The 25,144-nt window shown below is 41.6% G+C and overlaps 2 protein-coding genes across 5 annotated transcripts in view; both read right to left on the bottom strand.

Annotated features, from left to right (window-relative positions):
• The window catches only part of TTC33 (tetratricopeptide repeat domain 33), a 35,093-nt gene extending 18,347 nt beyond the window's left edge, over nt 1-16,746 (bottom strand). Inside the window, exons 1-2 of one of the 3 annotated variants that reach the window (XM_080933607.1) lie at nt 16,719-16,746; nt 6,756-6,977 (exon numbers count right to left, since the gene is read on the bottom strand). In XM_080933607.1, coding sequence (XP_080789733.1) covers nt 6,756-6,976 — 221 coding nt within the window. In that variant the 5' untranslated portion in view covers nt 6,977; nt 16,719-16,746. Of the gene's footprint in view, nt 1-6,755; nt 6,978-15,806; nt 15,918-16,513; nt 16,653-16,718 lie in introns of those variants that run through there. The other 2 variants (XM_080933606.1, XM_080933608.1) reach the window with 2 other exon arrangements.
• A 2,866-nt stretch (nt 16,747-19,612) lies between these two features.
• PRKAA1 (protein kinase AMP-activated catalytic subunit alpha 1) overlaps nt 19,613-25,144 on the bottom strand; it is a gene marked incomplete at its 5' end in the record, with an annotated part of 35,310 nt that continues 29,778 nt past the window's right edge. For both annotated transcript variants that reach the window (XM_080933650.1, XM_080933651.1), the window contains 3 exons: nt 19,613-22,788; nt 24,214-24,340; nt 24,443-24,929. In XM_080933650.1, the coding sequence (XP_080789776.1) occupies nt 22,544-22,788; nt 24,214-24,340; nt 24,443-24,929 (859 nt within the window). In that variant the 3' untranslated portion in view covers nt 19,613-22,543. The remainder of the gene's footprint in view (nt 22,789-24,213; nt 24,341-24,442; nt 24,930-25,144) is intronic.

Here is a 25,144-nt window from a genome sequence, read left to right as displayed (position 1 = left end):
GAATAGCTCAGGAATTACACAGGGCAGGGTGAGATAATGCTGGACAATGAGAGAAGAACAGCTGCTGACCAATCCAAGTGAGTTAGATAGCATGCTCACTTGCCAGAGGAGACATCACATGCTTAGTTACTTTGCTCCCAGGTGTATTTCTAATTTACTACTGCTCAAATCTAATGAGCTAGTTAATTAATGGCATATTTAATAAATCTTTATAGGTCACTTTCTCTAGGTGAGGATGGAAAAGGTCTCTACTATTCTTCTAGAACTTTCTAAAGTATTTTATAGAAAAAGGGACATGAGAAAAAGATTCAAATGTAAATTTCATGATTTAAAGAAGGATGTAACAGGTAATGACCAATTATCTCTCACACCAGGAGATAGGCTTACAGGAGATTCTTCCCACCTTAGACCAGAATGACAAGATAGGAAAAACATCTGAATATTTGAAGGAAGTCCATTCCAGATAGAGGCAAGAGCCCAAGGCAAGAGTAAGCACTTCATTTTCAGAGGACAGAAAGTCAAACCAATATGATTATAGTATAAAGAGAAAGGAAGTGATTGTAATAGAGAAGTAACCAAGCCACAGCCACAGAAAACTTAACAGGATACGGCTTTAGGTGTTGGTCTAAAGTTGTGATGGAAAAGTCACGGGCTTTAGCCATAGCCACAGGAAACAGGCTAGAGCTAGAGGTGCTGACCTAATGTAGTTGTAATGGAGAATTCATAGGCTTTATCAACACTGACATGACTTACATTTCTAAAAGATGTCGAGGTCAAGGGAGCAGAATAAACTCTCAGGATATAAAAACATTCACAAGGAGACCAATACAGGCTTATTAAGAAACTCAGGGGCTAGATAACTCCCAGTAAGACTAGGATAAGTGCAGTGAAAACTCAAAGTGGATAAAAGCATATACGGTATAAGAAACTCACTCATCTTGGGCTAGGCCTGAGGAGTGAAACAAAGAAAGGCATCTAGAATGATGTCCACAGCTTACCTGGACAACAGAGCCGAAAGTCAAAGCTTCCTGGCTAACTCTACTGCGATCTCAAGTAAACAATATGGGGTCGGGACAAAAGGGGAGGAGGAAGATACAGGCCTATGAGAAGCCGCCAATGGCTCTACAAATAAACTTACATGACCACTAACTTGAGAAATTTCTTCCGTGATACCTATGAAACCAGTGTGCCTTGGAAGCAGACCATGAATGGGGGCCTGGGTGAGGAGTAATCTACAGGCTCTTTCCTATATGCTGTCCTACTACAAGTCAACATTTGTTGCACACAGCCTTAACCCTCACCACTCCCTCCAGAATTTCACCAAGTCTCATCCGGTCAGTGCCAAGGAGTAAGAGCTTTTCTATCAGCCTTACAAAGGGGGTCTCAGTAGTCTATTCTAATAGTAGCAGCCAGAAATGCATGGCCACAGAAATAGAGTGAGCTATCACACAGGCAGTGACTTATAGGCAGACCAGCTCTGAGAAGATGAGTAAGCCTGAGAGCTGACTCATGGTTTAGGGCTAAAGTAACTAGGGGAAACGGCAGTGCCTTTCACCTATATGGGAAAGCAGATGTGTAGATAAAAACACAGATGTTCTGCTCGCTGAGTTTGATGCTTTTTATGCATCTAAGTAGGTGCAAAGAGGAACTTAAAGAGCTAGGGGTCGGATGGTAGGGTAACACATGCTGTCAGGCATTCCAGCATGGTAGAGAAGGGACAAGCGGGAGGAACAGGTAGCACACACAGGGAGACAGCTCGGAAAACTGTTCCTGAGAAGTGAGAAGGGATGAGTCCCAGAGCGCAGGTGGAGGGGTAAATCTTTCATGAGAATCTGGTCTTCGTTACAGCAGCGAGAAGACAATCTACACATGTGAGCCTTCCCAAAGACAAGAGAGTAAGGAAACGTGTACCACACTGACAGTATCCACTCTTCCTGAGATGCGGGGCTTAACCACTGACTTCAAATACACGAAGCTTGGGATCAGAGGATAGGCACCACACGGAGAAAACATGCTCAATTCGCTGTCACTGTCATACCTTCCTAAATAAGTCCCATGTTAAACTCACACACATGCACACCCATGCCACAGTAACAAAGCCACTTGGCTATGCAAGTGTCGCCATCTAGTGGTTGAAACTATATACCAATTTTACAATGTTGGGAGCTGTTAGACCCTTTTACCTTAGGAAGACAGAGCCTAGTTAGAAATAAGTCTACAAAAAAAAAAAAAAAAGTATTTGGAAAAATTATTTTTTAACAAATCTTAGCATTATTATAAACCAGTACCATAAAATCCTAATATGTAATATCCAGCACACACTTATTTAGGGCAATATAATCATGCTACATTCTCTATACATTCACTTGTTCTGAAATCTTTCAATAATCTTTAAGATGTATGCCATCATTTATATATGAGGAAAACTGAAACTGCCCAAAACATATAGAGAAAGAAATGATAATCAGGGTAAGATCTGAACGGAGGTAAATTTACTTCAAACCCACACTGTTAACCATTATATCCAATTGCAAATATTAGAAGCACCAAGCTCCCTCAGGGCTGGACACAGAATAAGCCTTCTGTTAGGAAGCATCACTAATAATGTGAAGAGGAAATTCAAATAACAAAATAAACCTAATGTCATCTTGCTACCATCAAGCGAGCAGCAGAAGATGATGCCAAAGAATGAAGGCTTCTCTGGGGAGAGATTTCAGCAGCCTATTGAACGAGACTTTATTAATGTGTCAAATAACTGTACTCACATATGGATTTAGAGACAAGAGAAGATCACAGGGACATAAAAACAAGTAACTTAGTAGGTGAAGTAACTTGAAGACAGTAGTCAAAACAAACTGCTGCCCTTTTTCCGCGTTGCGCGTCTGAAGGGAGATGTGCCACCGGCAGCTCTACTGGAGCCGCCCATGGAAGTTCTACCAGGGCTCTCGCTCTTGCCGCTTCTGCTCTAGCGACGGTCTGACCCGTCAGTGCTTCCAGCCACATGCGAAGGACACAGGCTTCATCAAGTTGGATGACGCCATCTTGAATGGATTGTTTGACTGTCTGCCCAGTAAAACCGGACCATGCTAGTCTGTGTGCACAAAGATTAAAAAAGTGAAGACTTTTTTAAAAAAAGCCTGCAATGAAGAGGAAAAAGGAAAGGAAGGAAGGAAACGGGCCCCAGAGTGTTACTGCACAGCAGAGAGAGCTGTGGACAACTCATGGGCAGGAAAACACACTGGAGAAGCGCCTCTCACAATTACAAGCAAATCACAGGGCTGAGAAGCTGGGAGTCAGCTCAGTTGGGAAAATGCTTGTTAAGTCTGGTTCCACACTCACACAGACAAATATGTACGTGTATACACACACTGTTGGAAGGGGGGAAAAGCCAGTGTGACTAAAGGCCATGATAACGGTGAGGGCAACTTGACAGGAGAAACGGGGTCACTTTTCATTTAGATTTCACTGCAACTCCTTACGTTGCTGTCAAACTTCAATATTTTCAGGCATTTCCAAACCATTATTTCTACCTTTGTTTGGTTTTGAATAGCCAAATTACTTAATTCTACTAGATCCTTTTAACTCTATTTACTTTCCAAAAGCTATGTATACATTATCTGAAATAAATGCTAAACAGAAAGAAAAAAAAAAAAAAAAAAACTTCATGATACTAAACTAAGCCTCTGACCTAGCTGATTTTAATGACATGACTCAATGTTTTAAAAACTAGGCAGAAACCATGAGCTATTTTGTTTATCTCTAAAGTTGTTATCTTTCCTTGACCACAGAAAATCCTAAGGGAATATCCTGACAGGAACTATGGCTTTTTCCTCTTCATACTAGTGTAATTTTGAGAAAAGGCAACACAGCAATATTAATGAACTGTATCAGGAGCTTACTCAAAGTTCTAAAGATGTTCTAGTTGATAATATAAAAGTAACTTCATAAGTGAAAAACTTAAAATTGGTTTCTTCTAAAACACAATCTGCAAAATTCTGCAAGAAAAAACTGTTTTAATTTTATTTTATGTGAGTACACTGTTGCTGTCTTCAGACACACCAGAAGAGGGCATCATATCCCATTACAGATGGTTGTGAGCCACCATGTAGTTGTTGGGAATTGAACTCGGGACCTCTGGAAGAGCAGTCAGTGCTCTTAACCACTGGAGCCATCTCTCCAGGCCCAAGAGAAAACTCCATACCTAAAATACCACAAACAGCAATACACAAACTAGCATTACACTATTAAGATCTTAGCTGATGTTAGCCAGGAAGGAGGGCTCATGCCTATAGTCCTAATACTCAGCAGACTGAAAAAGGAGAATTGATCTGAGTTTGAGATCATCCTGGCCATGTGCAACCCAATCTCCAAAACAGAAGGCTGAGCATGGTGGCACACACTTTTAACCCCAGCTCTTGGGGACAGGGTGGACAGATCTTAGTGAGTTTGAGGGCTGGGTCAGTGTGTATAGCATGTTCTAGGCCAACTAAACCTATAAATATAATGAGGCCCTCCTTCAAAAAAAGTTAACCGATGTTGATTGCTACTTGGGGCGGAGGAGGTTCATGAGGGTCCACACTTCCATAAGGATCTATGAATAACTAATACTTGCTAGAAGAGGTAAAGACATTTTCTTTACCAGTACAGACACTAAAATAACCCATGTGTCTATAAATAGCCACTCGTCCTATGGGCAACCCTAATGAAATTCACCGAGTCATCAAAAAACAAAGTAATCAAGGGAATCAGCAACTGGGGGGTGGGAGGGTAAGAAAGGCTAGCAAGAAGAAGACTATGACCACAATACATTATATACTATATATACATAAGACAATGAAGACAGTAAAACCCATTATTATGTATAGTCAATACATGATAATAAAAGTTTAGTCTAGCCATATAGAATATATCAACATTTTTTTCTAAGTCCTTTTTGCTGCACTGGAATGGTAGATGGTGGCACATGCCTATGACCCCCAGCGCTCAGGAGGGACAACCAAGATCACAAGTCCCAAGCAGCCTGACCTCTATAAGACCTTAGCACCTTGTCTCAAACACTTACTCAAGATTTCTTCTATTAACTGTATATTTTATACTCAGACTTTACTAGGCTAGGGATGCAGCTCAGTTAGGAAAGGGCTTGACTAGCATTGCCAGGACCAGTAAAGCTAGATGCAATGGCTCACACCTGTATCCTAGTACTTGGGAGGTAGAAACAGGACAGTCAAATGGTCAAGGACAACCTGGGTTATAGGAGCCAGTTTTCAAGGGCCTGTCTCTTACAGGCATCATTAATTAATTAAGGTCCATTTTTATTTTCTTCCAATCTTGTTTTCCAGGATGTGCTATGAAACATTTGTCTGTTCTCCGTTGCCTGGTGAAAAAGTTTCATTCCCAATTTAAGACCTAAGCAAGGTAATGAGAAAGGAAATAGGAAATCAAGGGGAAATAAAGGAAAAAAAAAAAACAGGTACAATTGTAGAAATTCAGCTAGGGAAGAGCTATGAATAAAAGATGCTATCATCAAGTTCCTGTGTACCCACCACATTTACAAAAGTACTTAAGAAGCAAGGGCAAGTAGGAAGGCAGCATGGCTCTGTAATCCTAGCACTACAAATACTACTGGGGGCAGCGTGAGCTCAGCTAGGCTACACAGCAAGACTGTCTCAAAACAAAAACCAATGAGAAAGTGAGAGGACAATGACAGTGTTTCCTACTGTGTTATGCTTCCCTAACAACAGAGGGTAAAACAAAGCCGTGTATAGGTCTTAATATGACTATAAATTGCAATTCTGCAGGGGACTCTGAAATATGTTTTCTTAAGAAACGAAATCAGATATTTAAAACATGAATCTCTGCTGACTAGTTTTAGATCAACTTGACATGACGGTGGTTTTGAAAGAGGGGACCTCAATTGAGAACATGTACCCATCAGAATGGTCTATGGGCAAGCCTGTGGTACATCTTTTCTTGACTGATGTCTGATGTGGAAGGGCCCAGATCACTACCGGTGGTGCCACCCCTAGACTGGTGGCCCTACGTGATACAAGAAAGCAGGCTGGGCAAGCCACAAGGAGCAAGCTAGTAAGCAGCATCCTCCACGGTGTCTGCCTCAGTTCATGCCTCCAGGTTCCTGCTTGGAGTTGCTCCCTGACTTTCCTCAGAGATGGACTGCTACCTGGAAGAGCAAGAAGAAATAAGCCTGTTCCTTCCAAAGTTGCTTTTGGTCACGGTATTTCATCACAGCAAAGAAACCCTTCCTGAGACAACAGTTGATTCCATTAGAGATCATAAATCAGAAAAAGTAAACTATCCTCCACTTTAAAAAAAAAAAAGTGGAGGTTGCGGGGGACAGGGAGGGGAGGCTGGAGAGATGGCTCAGCAGTTAAGAGCACTGTCTGTGAGTTGTGAGTTCAATTCCCAACAACCACATGGTGGCTCACAGCCATCTATACTGGAACCTGGTGCCCTCTTCTGGCATGGAGGCATACATGCAGATAGTGCATTCATGTACATAAAATATGTAAAATCTCTTTTTAAAACTCCAAAAACAGGTCTGGAGAGACGGTTCAGTGATTAAGAGCACTGACTGCTCTTCCAGAGGTCCTGAGTTCAAATCCCAGCAATCACATGGTGGCTCACAACCATCTGTAATGAGATCTGATGCCCTCTTCTGGTGTGTCTGAAAACAGCAACAGTGTACTCATATACATAAAATAAGTAAATATGTCTTTTAAAAAAATCGAAAACCATACCGTTTGTTTTCCGCCAGCTGCGCCCCTTCGTCCTTGAGCTGCTTACTCCTCTGTCTGCAGCCTTCCTGCAGGGCTTCCTTCCTCCGCTTGCTGGCGTGAAGCCAGTTCCCGTCCTCACTCTCAGGTGCGGCCTTCTCATCAGCTGCTTCAGCTTCAAACTGCTGGGAGGTGGCCCTGGACACCTTCTCGCCAATTTTCCTCTTCCATCCAAAGGAGGCCATTCTGTAAAATTTCAGAAACAAAAACTTCTGGGAACGTATTCTAATGAGCAGGCAGACACAGACTACCAGGAGACCATAGCCTCTCAGCACCTGACTGTGGACTGAGAGAATAATCACCAAGGACTACTCATTTCAGAGGTGACATCTGGATACTGCTGCAAACCTCGCCTCCTAATGGGACTGCTGTGCTCTTGCAGACTAACCCTGAATCCCAACAGGCCTCTGCCAATTCATACAAAGCACATGATACGGTGAAGAACGCTCAATAACACATCAGATGTAGGGAGGAGGAAGCAGACAGTGTAGAAAAACAACTGTTTCTTCGTGAAATGAACAAATGGAAGAAGGATGGAAAGTGGACAAAGAAAGGTGGCAACCCTTGGGTTCAGAGACTGACAAGACACAATTGAGCCTAGTGCGCATTTCTTCTCTCACTCCTGACGTCCAAAAAAAAAAGCATTAAAAGGACATTTAAGAAATAAATCACGCCCTTTGCCACCTGGAACAGCAGAGATCCGGGGACACAGGCCTGGTGAGATTGTGCTGTGAGTAACTGAAGCGCAGAGAGGACTAGGCGGAGCTCATGGAAACCTTGCCCCTGCGGCCCACAGTAAGCTCCGAGCCTCTGGCTGAGGGTCTCATGATCCGCCGGGAAAGCCCATGCGCGCTGAGTAAGGCACAGGGCCTTGCCAGTGGGAAACAGGGTCTGCCCGGGAAAGGCAGTGCTTAAAGTTCAGCTCTAAAGGCTCTCATACACCTGGACCAGAAGGGACCCTGGTACACAGGCCCAGGGTGAGCACACGGGGAGTCCTCAGAGAACAGAAAGTACTGTGCTATCTGGAAAAGGGTTCGTTTTGGCCTAGAGAAAGAGCCAGGTCCCTGCCAGTAGTACTCAGGACCTGTGGGCACAGGGCTGAGCTACCAGAACAGCCTCACAAGAGCTCCCATATCTGAGCCCACAAAGACAGAGCTCAGTCACTGCTTGCCCGCTAAAAGCAGAACACTCAGAAGCAATTTTTTACCAGAGACTACTGGCCCTCAGATCAACAGGAGAGACAGGTGCCAGTCACCTACAAGAACACCACCTATAATCACAGATAACAAGATGGCAAGAGGAAAATGAAAGAACTTAAGCAATGGAAACCAAGACAACCTGGCAACGTCAGAACCCAGCTCTCCCACCACAGCAAGGAGTGGACTCAGACTTGAAATCATACCTCACAATGATGATGGAGATGTTCAAGAAGGGCATGAATAACTCCTTTAAACAAGCACAAGAGGACATATATAAACAAATAGAAGCTTTTAAAGAGGAAACACAAAACACTCAAAGAAATACAGGAAAACACAACCAAACAGATGAAGGAATTGAAAATGGAAATAGAAACAATAAAGAAAACACAAAGAGACAACCCAGGAGATGGAAAACCTAAAAAAAAAAAAAAGAAAAGAAAATCAGGAGTCACAGATGTAAGCATCTCCAACAGACTACAAGAGATGAAAGAGAGAATCTCAGGGGCCGAAGACAACATAGAAAACATAGAACAGTCAGAGAAGATGTAAAAACCAAAAAGCTCCTAACCCACAATGTACAGGAGATCCAGGACACTATGAGAAGACCAAACCTAAGGATAATAGAAATAGAAGAGGGCGAAGAATATCTTCACAGTAAATATCTTCAACAAAATCGTAGAAGAAAACTTCCCTACCCTTAATAAGGAGATGACCATGAGCACAAAAGAAGCCTACAGAACCCCAAACAGAATGGACCAGAAAAGAAGGTTTTCTCAACACATAATAGTCAAAACGCCAAGTGCCCAAAGCAAAGAAAGAATACTAAAAGCAGTAAGGAAAAAAGGACTTGTAACATATGAAGACAGACCAATCAGAATTACACCGGACTTCTCAACAGAGACAATGAAAGCTAGAAGATCCTGGAGAGACATCATACACACACTAAGAGAACACAAATGTCAGCCCAAGCTGCTATACCCAGCAAAACTCTCAATCACCATAGATGGAGAGACCAAGATATTCCAGGGCAAAACTAAATTTACACAATATCTAAAAAAAAATCCAGCCCTACAAAGAATACTAGATGGAAAACCCAAAATGAGGAGGAAAACTACATCCTAGAAAAAGCAAGAAAATATCTAAGGAAGAAAACCAAAAGAAGAAAGACACACAGACACAATTCTACCTCTAAAAGCAAAAATAGCAGGAAACAGCAATCACTATTCCTTAGTATCTGTTAACATAAATAAACTCAATTCACCAATGAAGAGACCTAAACTATCAGACTGGATACATAAACAGAATCCAACATTTTGCTGGATACAGGAAATTCATCTCAGAGACAAAGACAGACACTATCTCAGAATAAAAGTTTGGGGAAAAAACTTCCAAGCAAATGGCCCCAAGAAACAAGTTGGAGTACCCATTCTAATATCGAATAAAGTAGATTTTCATCCAAAAGTTATCAAAAAAGATAAGAAAAAACACTTTTTATTCATTACAGGGAAAATTTATCAGGAGGAACTCTCAATCCTTAACATATATGCTCAAAATACAAGAGCAACCATATTCACAAGAGAAACCATACTAAAGCTCAAAACATACATTGCACCCTACACAATAATAGTGAGAGACTTCAACACCCCACTCTCATCAATGGACAGATCATGGAAACAGACACTGAACAAGGGCACAGTGAAACTAGCAGAGGTTATGAACCAATTGGAATAGATATCTACAGAACATTTCATCCAAAAACAAAAGAATACACCTTCTCCTCAGCACCTCACGGCACCTTCTCCAAAACTGACCATACAGTCGGTCACAAAACAAGCCTCAATAGATATAAGAAGATTGAAATACTCCCATGCATCCTATCAGATCATCATAGACAAGGGCTGGTCTTTAATAACAACAAAGACAACAAAAAGCCCATATACACATGGAAACTAAACAATGCTCTACTCAAGGATAGCGTGGTCAAAGAAGAAAGAAAGAAATTAAAGATTTTCTAGAATTTAATGAAAATGAAAACACAACATACCCAAACCTATGGGATGCAAGAAAAGCAGCACTGAGAGGAAAACTCATAGCTCTGAGTGCTTCCAAAAAGAAACTGGAGAGAGCATACACTAGCAACTTGACAGAACAGTTGAAAGCTCTAGAACAAAAGGAAGCAGATACACCCAAGAGGAGTAGACAGCAAGAAATAATCAACTCAGAGCAGAAATTAACCAAATAGATGCAAAAAGAACCATTCAAAGAATCAACAAAACCAAGAGCTGGTTCTTTGAGAAAATTAACAAGATTGATAAACCCTTAGCCAGACTAACTACAGGGCAAAGAGAGAGTATCCAAATTAACAAAATCAGAAAAGAAAGTGGAGACATAACAACTAAAACTGAGGAAACCCAAGAAATCATCAGATCCTACTACAAAAGCCTATACTCAACAAAGCTCGAAAATCTAGAGGAAATGGATGAATTCCTAGACAAACACCAGATACCAAAGTTAAACCAGGACCAGATAAACCATCTAAATAATCCCATAACACCTAAAGAAATTGAAGCAGTCTTCAAAAGCCTCCCAACCAAAAAAAAGCCCAAGACAAGATGGGTTCAGTATCAAATTCTATCAGACATTTATTGACGACCAATACTTTCTAAACTATTCCACAAAATAAAAACAGATGGAACACTACCCAACTCATTCTTCAAAGCCACAATAACCCTCATTCCTAAACCACACAAAGACCCTACAAGGAAAGAGAACTTCAGACCAATCATCCCTTATGAACATTGATGCAACAAAATTCTTGCAAACCGAATCCAAGAACACATCAAACACACATCTTGCACCAAATCCAAGAACACATCAAAACGATCATTCACCATGATCAAGTAGGCTTCATCCCTGGGAGGCAGGGATAGTTTAATATATGAAAATACATCAATGTAATCCACCATATATATAAAAAAAAAGAAAAAAATCACATGGTCATCTCACTAGATGCTGAGAAAGCATTTGACAAAATTCAACACCCCTTCATGATAAAGGTCTTGGAAAGAGCAGGAATCCAAGGCCCATACCTAAACATAATAAAAGCAATATACAGCAAACCAATAGCCAACATCAAACTTAACAGTGAGAAACTTGAAGCTATCCCACTAAAATCAGGAACTAAACTAGGCTGCCCACTCTCCCTCTACCTATTCAACATAGTACTAGAAGTCCTGGCCAGAGCAATTAGACAGCAAAAGGAAATCAAAGGAATACAAATCGGAAAGGAAAAAGTAAAAATATCACTATTTGCAGATGACATGATAGTATACTTAAGTGACCCCAAAAATTCCACCAGAGAACTTATAGAGTGATAAACAACTTCAGTAAAGTGGCTGGATATAAAATTAACTCAAATAAATCAGTAGCCTTCCACTACTCAAAAGACAAACATGCGGAAAAAGAAATTAGGGAAAAGATACCCTTCACAATAGTAACAAACAATATGAAATACCTTGGTGTCACTCCAACTAAGCAAGTGAAGGACCTGTATGGCAAGAACTTCAAATCCTTGAAGAAGCAAATTGAAAATTTTAGAAGATGGAAAGATCTCCCATGCTCATGAATTGGAAGGATCAGAATTGTAAAAATGGCCATCTTACCAAAACTAATCTACAGATTCAATGCAATCCCCATCAAAATTACAACTCAATTCTGCATAGAGTTGGAAAGAGCAATGTGCAATTTCATCTGGAATAACAAAAGACCTAGAATAGTGAAATCTATTCTCAACAACAAGAAAATATCTGTGGGAATCACCATCCCTGACCTCAAGCTATATTACAAGGCAATTGTGTTAAAAACCACATGGTACTGGTACAGAGATAGGCAGGTAGATCAATGGAACAGAATAGAAAATCCAGATATGAACTCTCACACATGTGGTCACTTGATCTTTGACAAAAGAGCTGAAAACATTCAATGGAAAAAGGACAGCCTCTTCAACAAATGTTGTTGGCTCAACTGGCACTCAGCATGCAGAAGAATGAAAATAGACCTTTTCTTACCTCCTTGTACAAAGTTGAAGTGCAAGTGGATCAAAGATCTCCACATTAAACCAGGTACACTGAAACTATCAGAAGAAAAAGTAGGGAAAAACCTTAGAACATATAGGCACAGGGGAAAATTTCCGGAACAGAACACCAATGGCTTGTGCTCTAAGACCAAAGATCAAGAAATGGGACATAATGAGATGGCAAGGTTTCTGTAAGGCTAGGAACACTGTCAAGAAAACAAGATGGCAGCCAACAGATTGGAGAAAGATCTTTAACAATCCCGCATTTGATAGAGGTCTAATATCCAATATAAACAAAGAACTCAAGAAGTTAGATGCCAGAGAATCAAACAATCCTATTTAAAAATGGGGTACAGAGCTAAACAAAATATTCTCAATTGAGGAATATTGAGAAGCGTCTAAGGAAATGCTCGACATCACTAGTCATCAGGGAAATGCAAATCAAGACAACCCTGAGATTTCACCTCACACCAGTCAGAATGGCCAAAAAACTCAGATGACAGCAGATGCTGGCGAGGATGCGGAGAAAGAGGAACACTTCTCCACTGTTGGTGGGGTTGTAAGCTGGTACAACTACTCTGGAAATTAGTCTGGCGGTTCCTCAGAAAATAGACATAGTACTACCTGAAGATCCAGTTATGCCACTTCTGGGTATATACCCCAGAGATGCTCTAACATACAACACAAACACATGCACCACGATGTTCACTGCAGCCCTATTTATAATAGCCAGAAGCTGGAAAGAACCCAGATGTCCTTCAGTAGATGAATGGATACAAAAATTGTGGTACATTTACACCGTGGAGTACTACTAGCTATCAGAAACAATGACTTTATGAAAATTCCTAGGAAAATGGATGCATCTAGAGAATATCATCCTGAGTAAGGTAACCCACTCACAAAAGAACAGACATAATATGCAGTCACTGATAATTGTATACTAGCCCCAGAAAGCTCTGAACACCCCACAAACAACTCACAGACTATATGAAGTTCAAGAAAAAAAAAAAAAAGGACAAAAAGTAAAAGCCTCACTCCTTCTTAGGAAAAAAAAAAAGTGTATAGCACCCTCTCAGAGTGTGGTACTCCTAGACCTTAAATCATTAATAATTCAAGAGCTAAGAATATAGCCTTGTGGCAATTTTTGGTATTCAGAAATCATTATGTTTAATCTATACACACCAAGAAAACTGTTTCCATGTTACGTTCTGTTCCACATGTACTTTATGCTTATGGTAACTAGTAAGATTTCAATGCATACTATCAAACCTCTAAAAGAATCAAGTACTGAAAAAAATATATTCATATAATTTTATGCCAAAATGCTTTTTAAAACCTGTACATGTATCTCTCTTTTTAAAATAAAGTTGTAAGAAAAAAAAAAGACATCACAATGGAGACTAGACATATGACAGTACGAATAAGTCACTCCTGTATTTAGTTGTCTTAATAACAGTATGAGTGAATTTCAAAAGGACCTTTTCCTTTAAGAACAGCTATGTATCTCGTATGAAACTGTGTGATACCTAGAAAGTCTTTCACAATCACTAGTGGTGAGAAGTGACAAGGAGCTGGTGACATTGATCACTTCGAACGTCCCTGATGAAGTTGGGAGACAAACGTGACCAACTCATTGCCCCTCCCCCTTCCTTAAATACTGAAATTCTCCTTAATACAAATAGTTTATGCTTTGAGTGGTTTTGGTCTTTTTGAAACAGGATTCCCTGGATATACAATTGTCCTGAAACTCAGAATTATAGCTCAGGATGGACTCAAATATAATCCTTATCCCCCTACCTCAGTCTCTCGTATGCTAAAATTTCAAGTGTGTGCCACTAGGCCTGACTACAGGAGAGTCTTAGAAGGTTTAAATATTGGATGGCTCAACAAAACTATTGGGAAAGTCAAAAATAAAAATAAATAAATAAAAATAAAACAACATAAAATGGCTTTGTAAGCCTAACATGATATGTGAGTCTTAAGGAAAGGAAGAGGCGCTGATAGAACAAGGCTGATACTGGAAGTCTTCAATAGTACTCAGCAGCAAGACAAAGAAACCCAGTCATTCACGAGATACACAGCTGGGCTTTAAGATACACGGAATGCCTACAATTGGGTAGAAAGAGCTTAGATGCTGTGTGCATTCGGGAGTGTGTACAATTTTATCCCTTCTTAGAGGAATCTGTAGTCCTAAGGAGAAAGCAATGAACTCAGGTCTCTTTGAAATGATCAAACAACTGGCATTATGAGAGGGAGGGAGGAGGGAAGACAGCAGTAAGTACCTGGCAATACCAAGGTATTAGTCTCTGATGTACATGGCTGCAGCGGAACATAAGTAACAGGAAGAGAACAGCAATGAAGTGAGGGTGGCTATCAGTCATTCCTACAAACAACCCCAGGGTTCTACCAGAACTGAGGAACTTATAGGTTACAGGCCTGTTACTAAACAAGAGAAAATGTAACAGATCACAGCAATCACAGAGTACATAGGCTGATGTAGGCAAACCCTGTGCTCTCCAGCGAGCAGTGAACTCTGGGAAATCCTGGGGACATAATGGAGTATAAACTGCACTAGGGAATCAGGACTATGGAAGCTTCCTCCTAGGTTTCATCGTAACATGGGGAAATACATTTCCTGTCTGAGAAATCTCTTCTCTCTCTCTCTCTCTCTCTCTCTCTCTCTCTCTCTCTCTCTCTCTCTCTCTCTCTCTCTCTCTCTCTCTCTCTCTCCATATATTTATACATATGAATGAGGGAAAGGGGGAAAGTCTGAGGAAGAGAACAATGAGAAAATCAGAGTTAACAAACCTCGGAGCCTCCAACCACCCTCCGTACCTCCCAGGCTAAGCCACTATCGCTAAGTGCTGAGGACAGATGAGGGTTAAGTCCCAGAAGGTGGCTCTCTGCCACACCCCCTGCTGCCTCTCCCGGGCATGTGTCCTTCTCCCCCCCACCCCTGGACACCTTGCAATGGAAGGCTAAAGAAACGGAAAGAGAGATGAAACTGTTAAAGAGTGTGGAGACAGAGACCATCAGAAATTGACAAGTTCCAACTTGAAGGGGAGGGAGGGGGACATGAAGGCATTACCAAAGTTCAGGAGCAGAGCCAACACAAAGTTAGGGATTTCACGTCCCCAAATTTTACACTACTGAGAGAAGTAAGTTGTAGCCATCTACTGAACATAAAGGAAAAAGAAATAAATATATGTATGCACCTGAGAAAGATGGAAAAAAAAATCTAACACAGTCTTTGTGGAGATTAGGGGAAACAGCAAGCAGCATCAAGGGCCTACTAAGGTGAAAAGGCGAGAATGTGTTACCAGGACAATACCAAGTTTGTATTTTCTCCCAAACTGCCTGTGGACGAGGAGACTGAATTCAATTACAATACAGGTAAGTGCTACCCAGAGTGACCCAATGACCTGGTCAGACAAGGCACACTAGGGCCTTCATAAAGGTGAGCTTTAAAGAAAAGAAGTTGACCAGGCTGAAAGGAGGGAAGAATCCTGGCAGGTGTGAACGTCTTCCCCAAGGAAAATGTAAGCTCTGACTTGATCCCGAATCTTAAATGCTGCTAGGGAGAAAATACAGACAATTGTCAAGTAGTGAGTCTGGGCTCCTCTTCTCAGTGATTAAAACGTCCTAGAATCAATTGGCATAATGGCACAATTTTGTGAACAGCAATAAGGGGCTACTGAGTTATACAATCTGTACGGGGAAATTGTGTAACACGCAACTTACATCTCAACAAAACTGTTTTCATCCTACGATGTGAGCTTCTTGTGCCTCCAGGCTGTTTGTAAAAACCTGTCACTAAAACAGCTTACAGAAGGAGCTTTGACTGACCTGTACTTGGATGGGTAAGGCGCCAAGCTTCTAAATACTTTCTGCCGGGACAACATGCCAAGCGTGTAAATCACAACAGTACAGGTTTGATGTTAAAGTCTACGTGCTCTACAGAATTGATGAGCGGCATTAGAATTCTAAACAATGACACCTGTATTCTAAAATCCCATACAATGGTCTCCACAGCACTCGCTCGACTTGACACTTTACCAGGTCACAGCTGTGGGCTTGCGACAGAGTAAATGTCCTCTTGTACTGACTGCCTGAGAGGATGCGCGGCAGGATGGAACGACACCGGCTGGAATCACAACTCTCCGAACGGGAGAGATGAATCCGGACGTGAAGAATTAAGAGACACGGATTACCTCAAAATGCTACCTACGGAGAATCCAGGATTCAAAACTGCCCCATGCATTGGCTGCAATAAAAATGAGCACCCGCTATAGCAGCTCCTCAGGCCGCCGGGCCGGCACATGAAACCCTGCCACAGCGCCCTGTGCCAAGGACAGAAGTATGCCCGAGGGCTCTGTGGACCTTACCGGGTCACCCTCGCCCCTCTTTCCTGCACGCAGTACCCTTACCCTTGCTTCCCTCTCTCCTACCTGCAGCCAGTTACCAGAGAATCACTTCGTGGTCCGTGTTTACATTCCACGTGCCCTTTGGCACCGGAAGCGGAAATTATGCTGTCTGGATTCTAATCTGCCTTGCCTGTCTGTGCTTCCTAATTCTTTATAAAAATGCATGAAATCATCCCGTGACGTTCTAACAGCTCAGCCAAGCGGACAGAAGAGAAGAAGACTTTCTTACCCGCCAGCGCCCTTCTACCAAACCACTGATCCCAGAAGTCACTGCGGCACCCTAGGAACTATGGGATTTGTAGTAGGGACACCAGAAGCACCCTCTAACTGCAGCCAGGAGTGGACTGCGGGCTCGAAAGCCAGAGCCCTGCAGCTGTGCTTTGCAATACACACAGTCCTCGGGGACATGTGGCTTCCAACCTAGCCTAGACAGGCCTAGCCGCTGAGGGTCCGTGAGATGCAGGCGAGGAAAAAGGCTAAGCTGAAATACATGTAAAGAGGGACTGTGCTAGTATGTTTTTGTCAACTTGACACAAACATAGACATAGCTATGGAAGAGGAAATCTTTTTCTTTTCTTTTCTTTCCTTTTATTGTATATATTCTTATTTATACTTCAAATGTTATTCCATTTCCCGGTTTCCCCTCCAGAAACCCCCTATTTCATCCCTTCTCCCCCTGCTTCTGTGAGGGTGCTCCCCCACCCCTAACCCACTCCCTCCTGCCTCCCCACCCTGGCATTCCCTTACACTGGGGCACAAGCCTTCACAGGACCAAGGGCCTCTCCTCCCTTGATGCCCAACAAGGCCATCCTCTGCTAAACGTGAAGCTGGAGCCTTGGGTCCACCCATGTGTACTCTTCGGTTGGTGGTTTAGTTTTTGGGGGTCTGGTTGGTTGATATTGTTGTTCTTCTTATAGAGTTCTTCTTATGGGTTCAGTTCCCTACACTCACCGTAAAGACTCAAAACTATCTGTAACTCCAGTTGCAGGGGAACGGTTGCCCTCTTCGAGCATTCACGGACCCAAAACTCACACATATTGCCATTTTTTACAAAAGTGAGCATTGGTGCTGGCTGTTAAAACGCCAGTGAGAGAACCGCTACTTTGAGATAATGACAGCAAACTCTAATGGTAGCGATGTGCTCCTGTATCACAACTCTACAGAGAAACTCTGAAGTGAGACCTGGCTATGTTACCTGGCAAGACTCTCGATTCCCAGGCTCACTTTCATAAGCCAAATGTCACTGCTTCATCAAAGGTATTTCTAAATAATAGCATTCATTTTTCTATGATGCCAGGGTGCTTTTGCTGCTATGTGTTTTCAACAGTGAGTAAAGATTCCATTACGAGCTGACAGAGTTCAGCAGTTAAGAGCACTGACTCTGCTCTTTCAAAGAACCAAAGTTCAGTTCCCAACAACCACTATCTGGCAGCTCACAGCCTCCTTTAATTACAACTCTGGAGTCCCCAACACCACGTTCTGGCCTCTGCAAGTGCCTGCACGTACACATCCTTTAGAATAAAATCAACTCTTTCTTTTAAATATAGTACACTGTAGCTGTCTTCAGACTCACCAGAAGAGGGCATCGAATCCCTTTATAAATGGTTATGAGCCACCAAGTGCTTACTGGGAATTGAACTCAGGACCTCTGGAAGAGCAATCAGTGCCATCTTGCCAGCTCCAATAAAATCAGTTCTTTAAAGCTATTATAAAGTTCCATGGTTTTGTGGAACACAACGTTTTTTGTTTTTTGTTTTTTTTTTTTTTTTGAACTGCTGACAAAATGATTATTCATATTTATGTCTTGGACCTTTTCTTGAAATGAACAAAGCAAGGGGCTTGTGAAATGGCTTAGCAGGTAAGGATGCTTGCTGCTGAGCCTCATGACATGACTCCTAGAACCTGTTGGTTGGAAAGACAGTAGTCACCTAGCCTCAGTAAGTGTGCTATGGCATGCAATCACACACACACAGACACACATACACACACACACACACACGCACATGCACAATTTTTATTAGAAAAGAACCTCATATTTTAAAAAAAAAGTTGACAAGGTCTGTTACCAATGACAAAATTGTACTCCTTATATAATAATCTCAACAGCTTCCCAGTATATCTAGAGTTTGAGATCAATGGTGACTTCAGATGCACTTTTTATTAATAAATTGATTACATTCATTAATGTGTGTGAGAGTGGACGAGGAAGTCAGTATGTTAAAAATAACCAGCTGCTAAAGTGGGCCTCAGTGTTTCCTGCCCTCGGTGTTCACTCCTCTGAAGGCCTTCCCATGGCAGAGCTGGTCTGCGGCACCTCACGCTCACATTCATCGTAATAGACATTCTGGTGGAGGCGAGGTTCCTCAGTCTGGATGGAGGTTCATGTGGTCACATTCCATACTTAGCCATTTTTGTACTTCAGTGTCTACGTGTGTCTCCGTCCATCCCTAACAAGATGGGTGGAGCAGGACCTGTATCTTGCTGTCCTGGTGATATATGTCATGAATGGTTCACAGTGGCCATGTGAATGGATACAGAGTGCTTGAGGGTCTGTTCCTCTTCCCAGTCTCTTATGGTAGCTTAACTATGGTGCACTCTACTCTGGTGAAGGCTTGACAGTGTCTGCCAAGGCACTGAGCAGCCTCTAAATGCTTGGCACTATTGATTGGCCTCTACAACAAACCGAAGCTTAGTCATTCATAAGAGGACAGTTTGTTTAATGGATGGTGCTTTCACGTGCCAGTTTCGTGTGAAAACCATGGAGAATGTCTAGAAAAAAATGAGCTCTCCAAAAGAACTTTACATGCTGTTCATAACAACTTTAATGAAGCTTTTCTGACTGAATGTTCAGAAGGCCGGCAATCCAGCAAACGCCTCTAGAACACTGAGCTCTAGATTTAACAGTAACTGAACCGCAGTGATGATGGGTTTCAGGTCCTGTGTTTGTGATTGGTCTGTGATGGCCACCGCGGCTGCCACTGTCTGAAATTAATGTTTTGAATACGGAAATATAACCAAGCACTGTTTTCTATCTCAGTTCACATGCGAGCCCAGATACTTATCAATGAACAAGTGCCCACCCCCACCCCTGATTAAATAAGAAAGACGGTGTAACAGGTGAAAAATGATTTTTTTTTATTATGCCATCGTTCTAAATCAGGTTACTCTGGGAAAACATACATGAACCACAATGATTGGGTCCTCCCAACAACCGACGCACAGTTAGGCTGTGTGTGGAATTTCATTCATCATGTCAGATGAAGCCCACAGTGAACAACTGGAGGAGGGGGGTTGAGAAGAATTTAGACAATATGGTTTTCTCTCCCAAGATGCCACTTGGAATACATATCTTACACACCCAGCCACATTAGTTCACTAGTGAATGGTATCAAAGATCCAAAGGATAGTGCAAGGTAGGGAGAGAATTTATATAAAATTATCTAAAACTCCAAAACACTACAAAAGCATCTTAAGAAAAATATAACCAAAGTAAAAGAAATGGTGTTTATTTCAGTGAAATTACTTTAAATTAGATATATTAAGCTCTCACGTCTTCCAACTTGGTAGAAAAGTTCCTTTCATGAGAAATCAACTTTAATGGCAAAATTTTTACATATCAGCAAAATCCGTTATATTTAAAACTATGTATACAGTACTTTTCTGGCAAAAACAGCTTACAGCTTTCAGTTGTCAAGACGAAGTAAAAATATGGTTGCATAAAATCACAAAAAAAAATATAAATTGCTGAAAAGATAATAAAAAAAGATTAAAAATCATTTGCATTGACTCCCCTTACATTTTCAGGATAAGAATTTGCAAACTACAATACATTTGTGAAAATTCTGTTCCAACTTGACATACATAACAGAAAATTGTCATTTCAGATATCCTAGCTTTAAAAAAATTTTTTTTGACTGCGATAGTCTGCTTCTATAATACCATTTATACAAGTGCAATATTTAAATATATTCAAAATAAAACTCGGTAACTAAAAGGAATCACAGAATAACTTATAAAAGAAGCAAAGTTTACAAAATTAACAAATTTTAGAAGGTCCTATTTAATTGGCTCCTCCTTTTGTGCCCCGTCCCCCTAACAGTTTACACAGATACTACTTAGTTCTATTTACAAATCTGTAACTTTACAAATGCAGCCTTCAGTTCCACACACTGGGAACACAGCGCTGCATTCAGACAGCATAAGTGACGTCCGTGAGCCCCATGCAGAGGGCACACACAGGTATGAACACAGCTGGGAACTCATGTCAAAGGAGTCTCCACCCTTTCATACAGCATTCAAATCAAAGTTGAATAAAACAAGCCCCGAACAAAAAGAAGTATCAATTTTTTTTGTCCGGAAATCAGTGCATAAACTATAGCATAATCTTTTATGCAAACTACCACGTCCTCCAAATTCCTTCCCATCTGGTTACCTAAGTGCTGAACAGATTTGGGAATGGGGCAAAATATTTTTAAATGAATACGGTGGGGAGGGGGGAGTCTCTCTTACAAAGGGGGGATGATTAATGTTTAAAGAAAATGTATTTTCACATTGCTGGAGATCACTCAGCATTACCACTGAGCTAGAGCCTCTGGCCAATTTCTTAAACTTAAAAGAAACCAAATATGGCCAATACAAAATTAATTACTAGCTCATACAGTACCAGCTTCATATTGTGTGACTTTAAGTCCACTAAACAAGGAGGCACATAAATCAGAGATGGAAGAAAGATCCAACCTCTTTAACCCCTCACTATTACCTTTTTCTTTTGTAATTAAAACCTGAAATAAACTTGGCCATTCTGAAGAAGGGGTTTCTTCTCCATCTTCTCAAAGCAGTGTCACTAACCTGATCAAAAAACTACAAATGAAATCAGGCCATAACTTAAATGGGATTCTGGACAGTTATCATTGAATCTTGAAGGCCAGGCACTGTCTAGAAATTATTCATTTTATAATGGATTCAGGAGGTTTTTGAAAAGACATTATCATTATTTTTAGGAGATGCTCAAGTATTGAGGGCTGGGATATGTATCTTAACATCTCAATGGTTCAGAATAAAAGCAAACATATGCTCAAATATATGTGCATATCTGTATTTTATACATGTGTGGCTCTAGAGAGCAACTATGTCCGAACAGTAGTTGTAGGAGCTAAGTAGTAGATACACATGCAGTCACTATATGCTTTCAACTTTTCTTTCTTTAGATACTGTTCAGAATAAAATCGGGGGTTTGAAATCCAATCCTAGCATTCAGAGCTTGGAAACGATGTCCGTTCTATGCACTGGGCTGACTTAAAAAATACACCAACAAATGACATTCAATACTGGCTGCCATGACAGTGTGTCTGTGCACTGACAGAAGCAACATGATTCAGTACAGGGAGAGCAACTCAGTTCCTGGAGCCGAAGCAGCACTTCATATACAAAACGTAAGGGGGAAACTGTAAAAGTAAATTCAGGGCTCAGAGGGTCTGCACATATAAATTCTAAAGGCTTGGGGCTTACAAGTCAAAGAAAATTAGACTGTTATCTGATATGACTTATGACACAAAAATAGCATTTTAAGAGGGATATGGAAACAGTTCACAATGTTACCCAAAATGGGAAAAAGGAGCTATTTCTGAAGCTAAGGAACCCAGAAAACAGCATCATCTAATAAGGTCTATGGGGATTCCAGGCAAACTCACCCAATAAATTCATGAAGCTAACATAAGACACATCAGCATGGTCTAATATGTGAAGGCTTCATGGTAAATTTATGGCCAACAGAGACCTTTTACAGCAAATTCAAATGGTCAAAAATCAAGTAAGCCTGAGACTTGCAATCCACTGTGTGTCCTTTATGTTCTGTGAACCTACTGAATATGGGATTCATTTCTGCACTTTAGGCTTTTAACAATCAATCATTTCCCAGTCCCTGTGCAAACTGCATTCCAAAGGCCGATCCTTAGTTATATATACACACATATATATAACTTGGTAAATGGAAGTATTTGGCTATTATTTATTATGCATGCTTATTGCATCAAAGAAATAAGCAAAGTTTTAGGTTTACTGTGCAAGAATTTTAATTAGATTTGCACACATTTCAAAAAATTCTATTGTGTGACTTCCTGGTCTTGGAGCTACGTCAACAGGAGAGGAGTCGAGGGAGGTCACAGATGAGGTAAGAGAGACTTCTGAGGGCTTGCCTTGAGCCTCAGCATCGGAGTCACTCCTTTGGCAAGATCGGTAGTTGCTGATGGATCCCGATCTCTGTGGAGTAGCAGTCCCTGATTTGGCTTCTGTAATTTCATCTGGGTGAAAAGAATTTCAATGTTTTATTATCTGTTTCTCCCTCAAGTGTTTAAACAGCACCTAAGTGAGCCTCTAACCAGCTTTCCAAAGCACATTGATTTTCTACACATTCTCAAATGGAGCAAATGTGCCTGCGTTAAGCCTCTTGCTACTTTCACACAGCAAGAACAGTGCACACAATGGCCCACCAACATAGGGTACCTAATATAGTACTCTCGACTTTGACACCGACTAAGAACCAGTAAACAATAACCTGGATTTTAATAAATATCCCATAGCAATAATAGAAATTAAAATCACCGACTCACTGGCTGGCAAACATGCCTTTAATCCCATCGTTCAGGAAGCAGAGGCAACTCTGAGTCGGAGGCCAGCCTGGTCTACAGAGTAAGTTCCAGGACATCCAAGACTACACAGAACAAAATAAAACTGGTCTCAAAAACAAAACAAAAGATACAGAATCGATCGCTTGCAATGTGGAGGGTATCTTGGAACTTAACTTATCTCACCCTGGAATCGTTTTACTGATATAAAGCATCCAGAGAAGTCAAGGGATTTGTCTGAGGAACCACATGGAGAGTGAGTCCCGCCTGCCACTCTTTCTCCCCTCCCCACTCAGGTCCATGCTCTTACACGCAGCTTCTCAAATGTCACTTAGAGCATATGAAAAAAACAAAACAAAACAAACCTGTATCTTTTTAAAGATTTTACAGAACAAGAGTCATTTTCTACCTTGGAAGAAATTGTGATGCTCGTGAGGCAAGAACTTCAATACTGAACTAAATCCCTAGCCCCAAGATGATGATTATAACACATATACTACATGGAGCAGGAATAACCAGACACAGGAAGTCACCTTTCCTACGGAATTTGTGGGAAAGGGCCAGGAAGGTTCCTAAGACATAGCTGAGGTGGGGAGGGCGGTGAGGACAATAAGGACAGAGGACGTGTATGACAGTTCACACTGGGGGCAGGGAAGAAGGCTGAGTGGATAAAGAGACTGCAGCACAGCATACGGACCCTGCCTGATGCTGATTGCTGATCCCTGACCCATGTCAAAACCAGGTCAGCAAGGGGACATGCCTATAACGCCAACACTGGACGTCAGAAATGAACGGATCCCTGGAGCTTGCCAGCCAGAAAATGTAGCCTGAAGGGCAGCCTCCTGTCTGCAAAGAGACCTTGTCTCCAAAGTAAGATGGACGGTGAAGAAGGCACCTGACACTGGTCTCTGCAGCCCCTCCAAGGCAGATGCAGAGGGAGGGAGGGAGGGAAGGAGGGAGGGATAAAGATAGAGGGAGGGAAGAAGATGCCATATTGAAACTTACTACTTTGCATACTTAGTTTTTATTTTAAAAAAAAAACTAAAAACCAAATTAGGTACCTAGGCAAAATGCATCACCTCCAGTTTTGTGTGTACATACCGTCAATACTACGGAAATCCAGTAAGTAAGTTCTACTGTCCACTTGGTATAGCTGTAGACTCATTTTGGAAAATGTGCTTGTCACAGGATTCTTCCTTCGTACGCGCAAATAATAGGGGTTTACAACCTAGCATTTGATATGGACAGAAACAAAGGCACGTCAAATCAGCTCTTCTACAAAGGGCTATCTACAGGCTTGCCAAGCGTGTTAGAGTGCGTACCCTCTTACCTTCCATTCGTAATCCAGCTGCTTGATTGCCCTACATACTTCTGCCATGATATCATTGGGCCGGCTTTGACTTCGAATTCCCAAATGCCATTTTGCCTTCCGTACACCTTGGTGTTTGGATTTCTGTGGGTTTAGTTCGTCCAGGGTGTGCCGGGCCCTTGGTGTTTCGGCAACCAAGAATGGTACTCTTTCAGGGTGAGGCCGAGTTAAATGGTGATCATCGAGGAAAGAATCGGGTGGGCTGGTGGCCAAGTAGAAGTCTTTGGCTTCATTCATTATTCTCCTGTTGTCTATTATGAGGTGGTAGGCCACCGCCAGCGGGTCCTGGTGGTTTCTGTTGTACAGGCAGCTGAGGACCTCCTCCTCTGAGCACTCGAACTTCTCACACACTTCCTTTAAGGCTTCATCATCGATCATGGTCGAACTGTAAGATGGGTCCTCAGGAAAGAGATATTTCGGAAGGTCCTGTTTAAACCATTCGTGCTCCCTAAGAGAGATAGCAATGTTGGAAGAAGGATCTTCAGTAAAACCAAGAATTATGTCCTCTTATGTGTGTGGGTATTTTCATTGGATCCCATGAGACTACAATTACAAATGGTTGTGAGCCACCAGTGGATATGAGGAATTGAACTCAGGACCTCTGGAAGAGCAGCCAGTGCTCTTAATCGCTGAGCCATCCCTCCAGCCCCTGCCACTAATTTT

This window comes from Micromys minutus (genome assembly GCF_963924665.1).
Source record: "Micromys minutus genome assembly, chromosome: 20".
Taxonomy (NCBI): Eukaryota; Metazoa; Chordata; class Mammalia; order Rodentia; family Muridae; genus Micromys; species Micromys minutus.
Note: the sequence above shows the minus strand (reverse complement) of the source record. Positions and strands in the feature narration are given on the sequence as shown.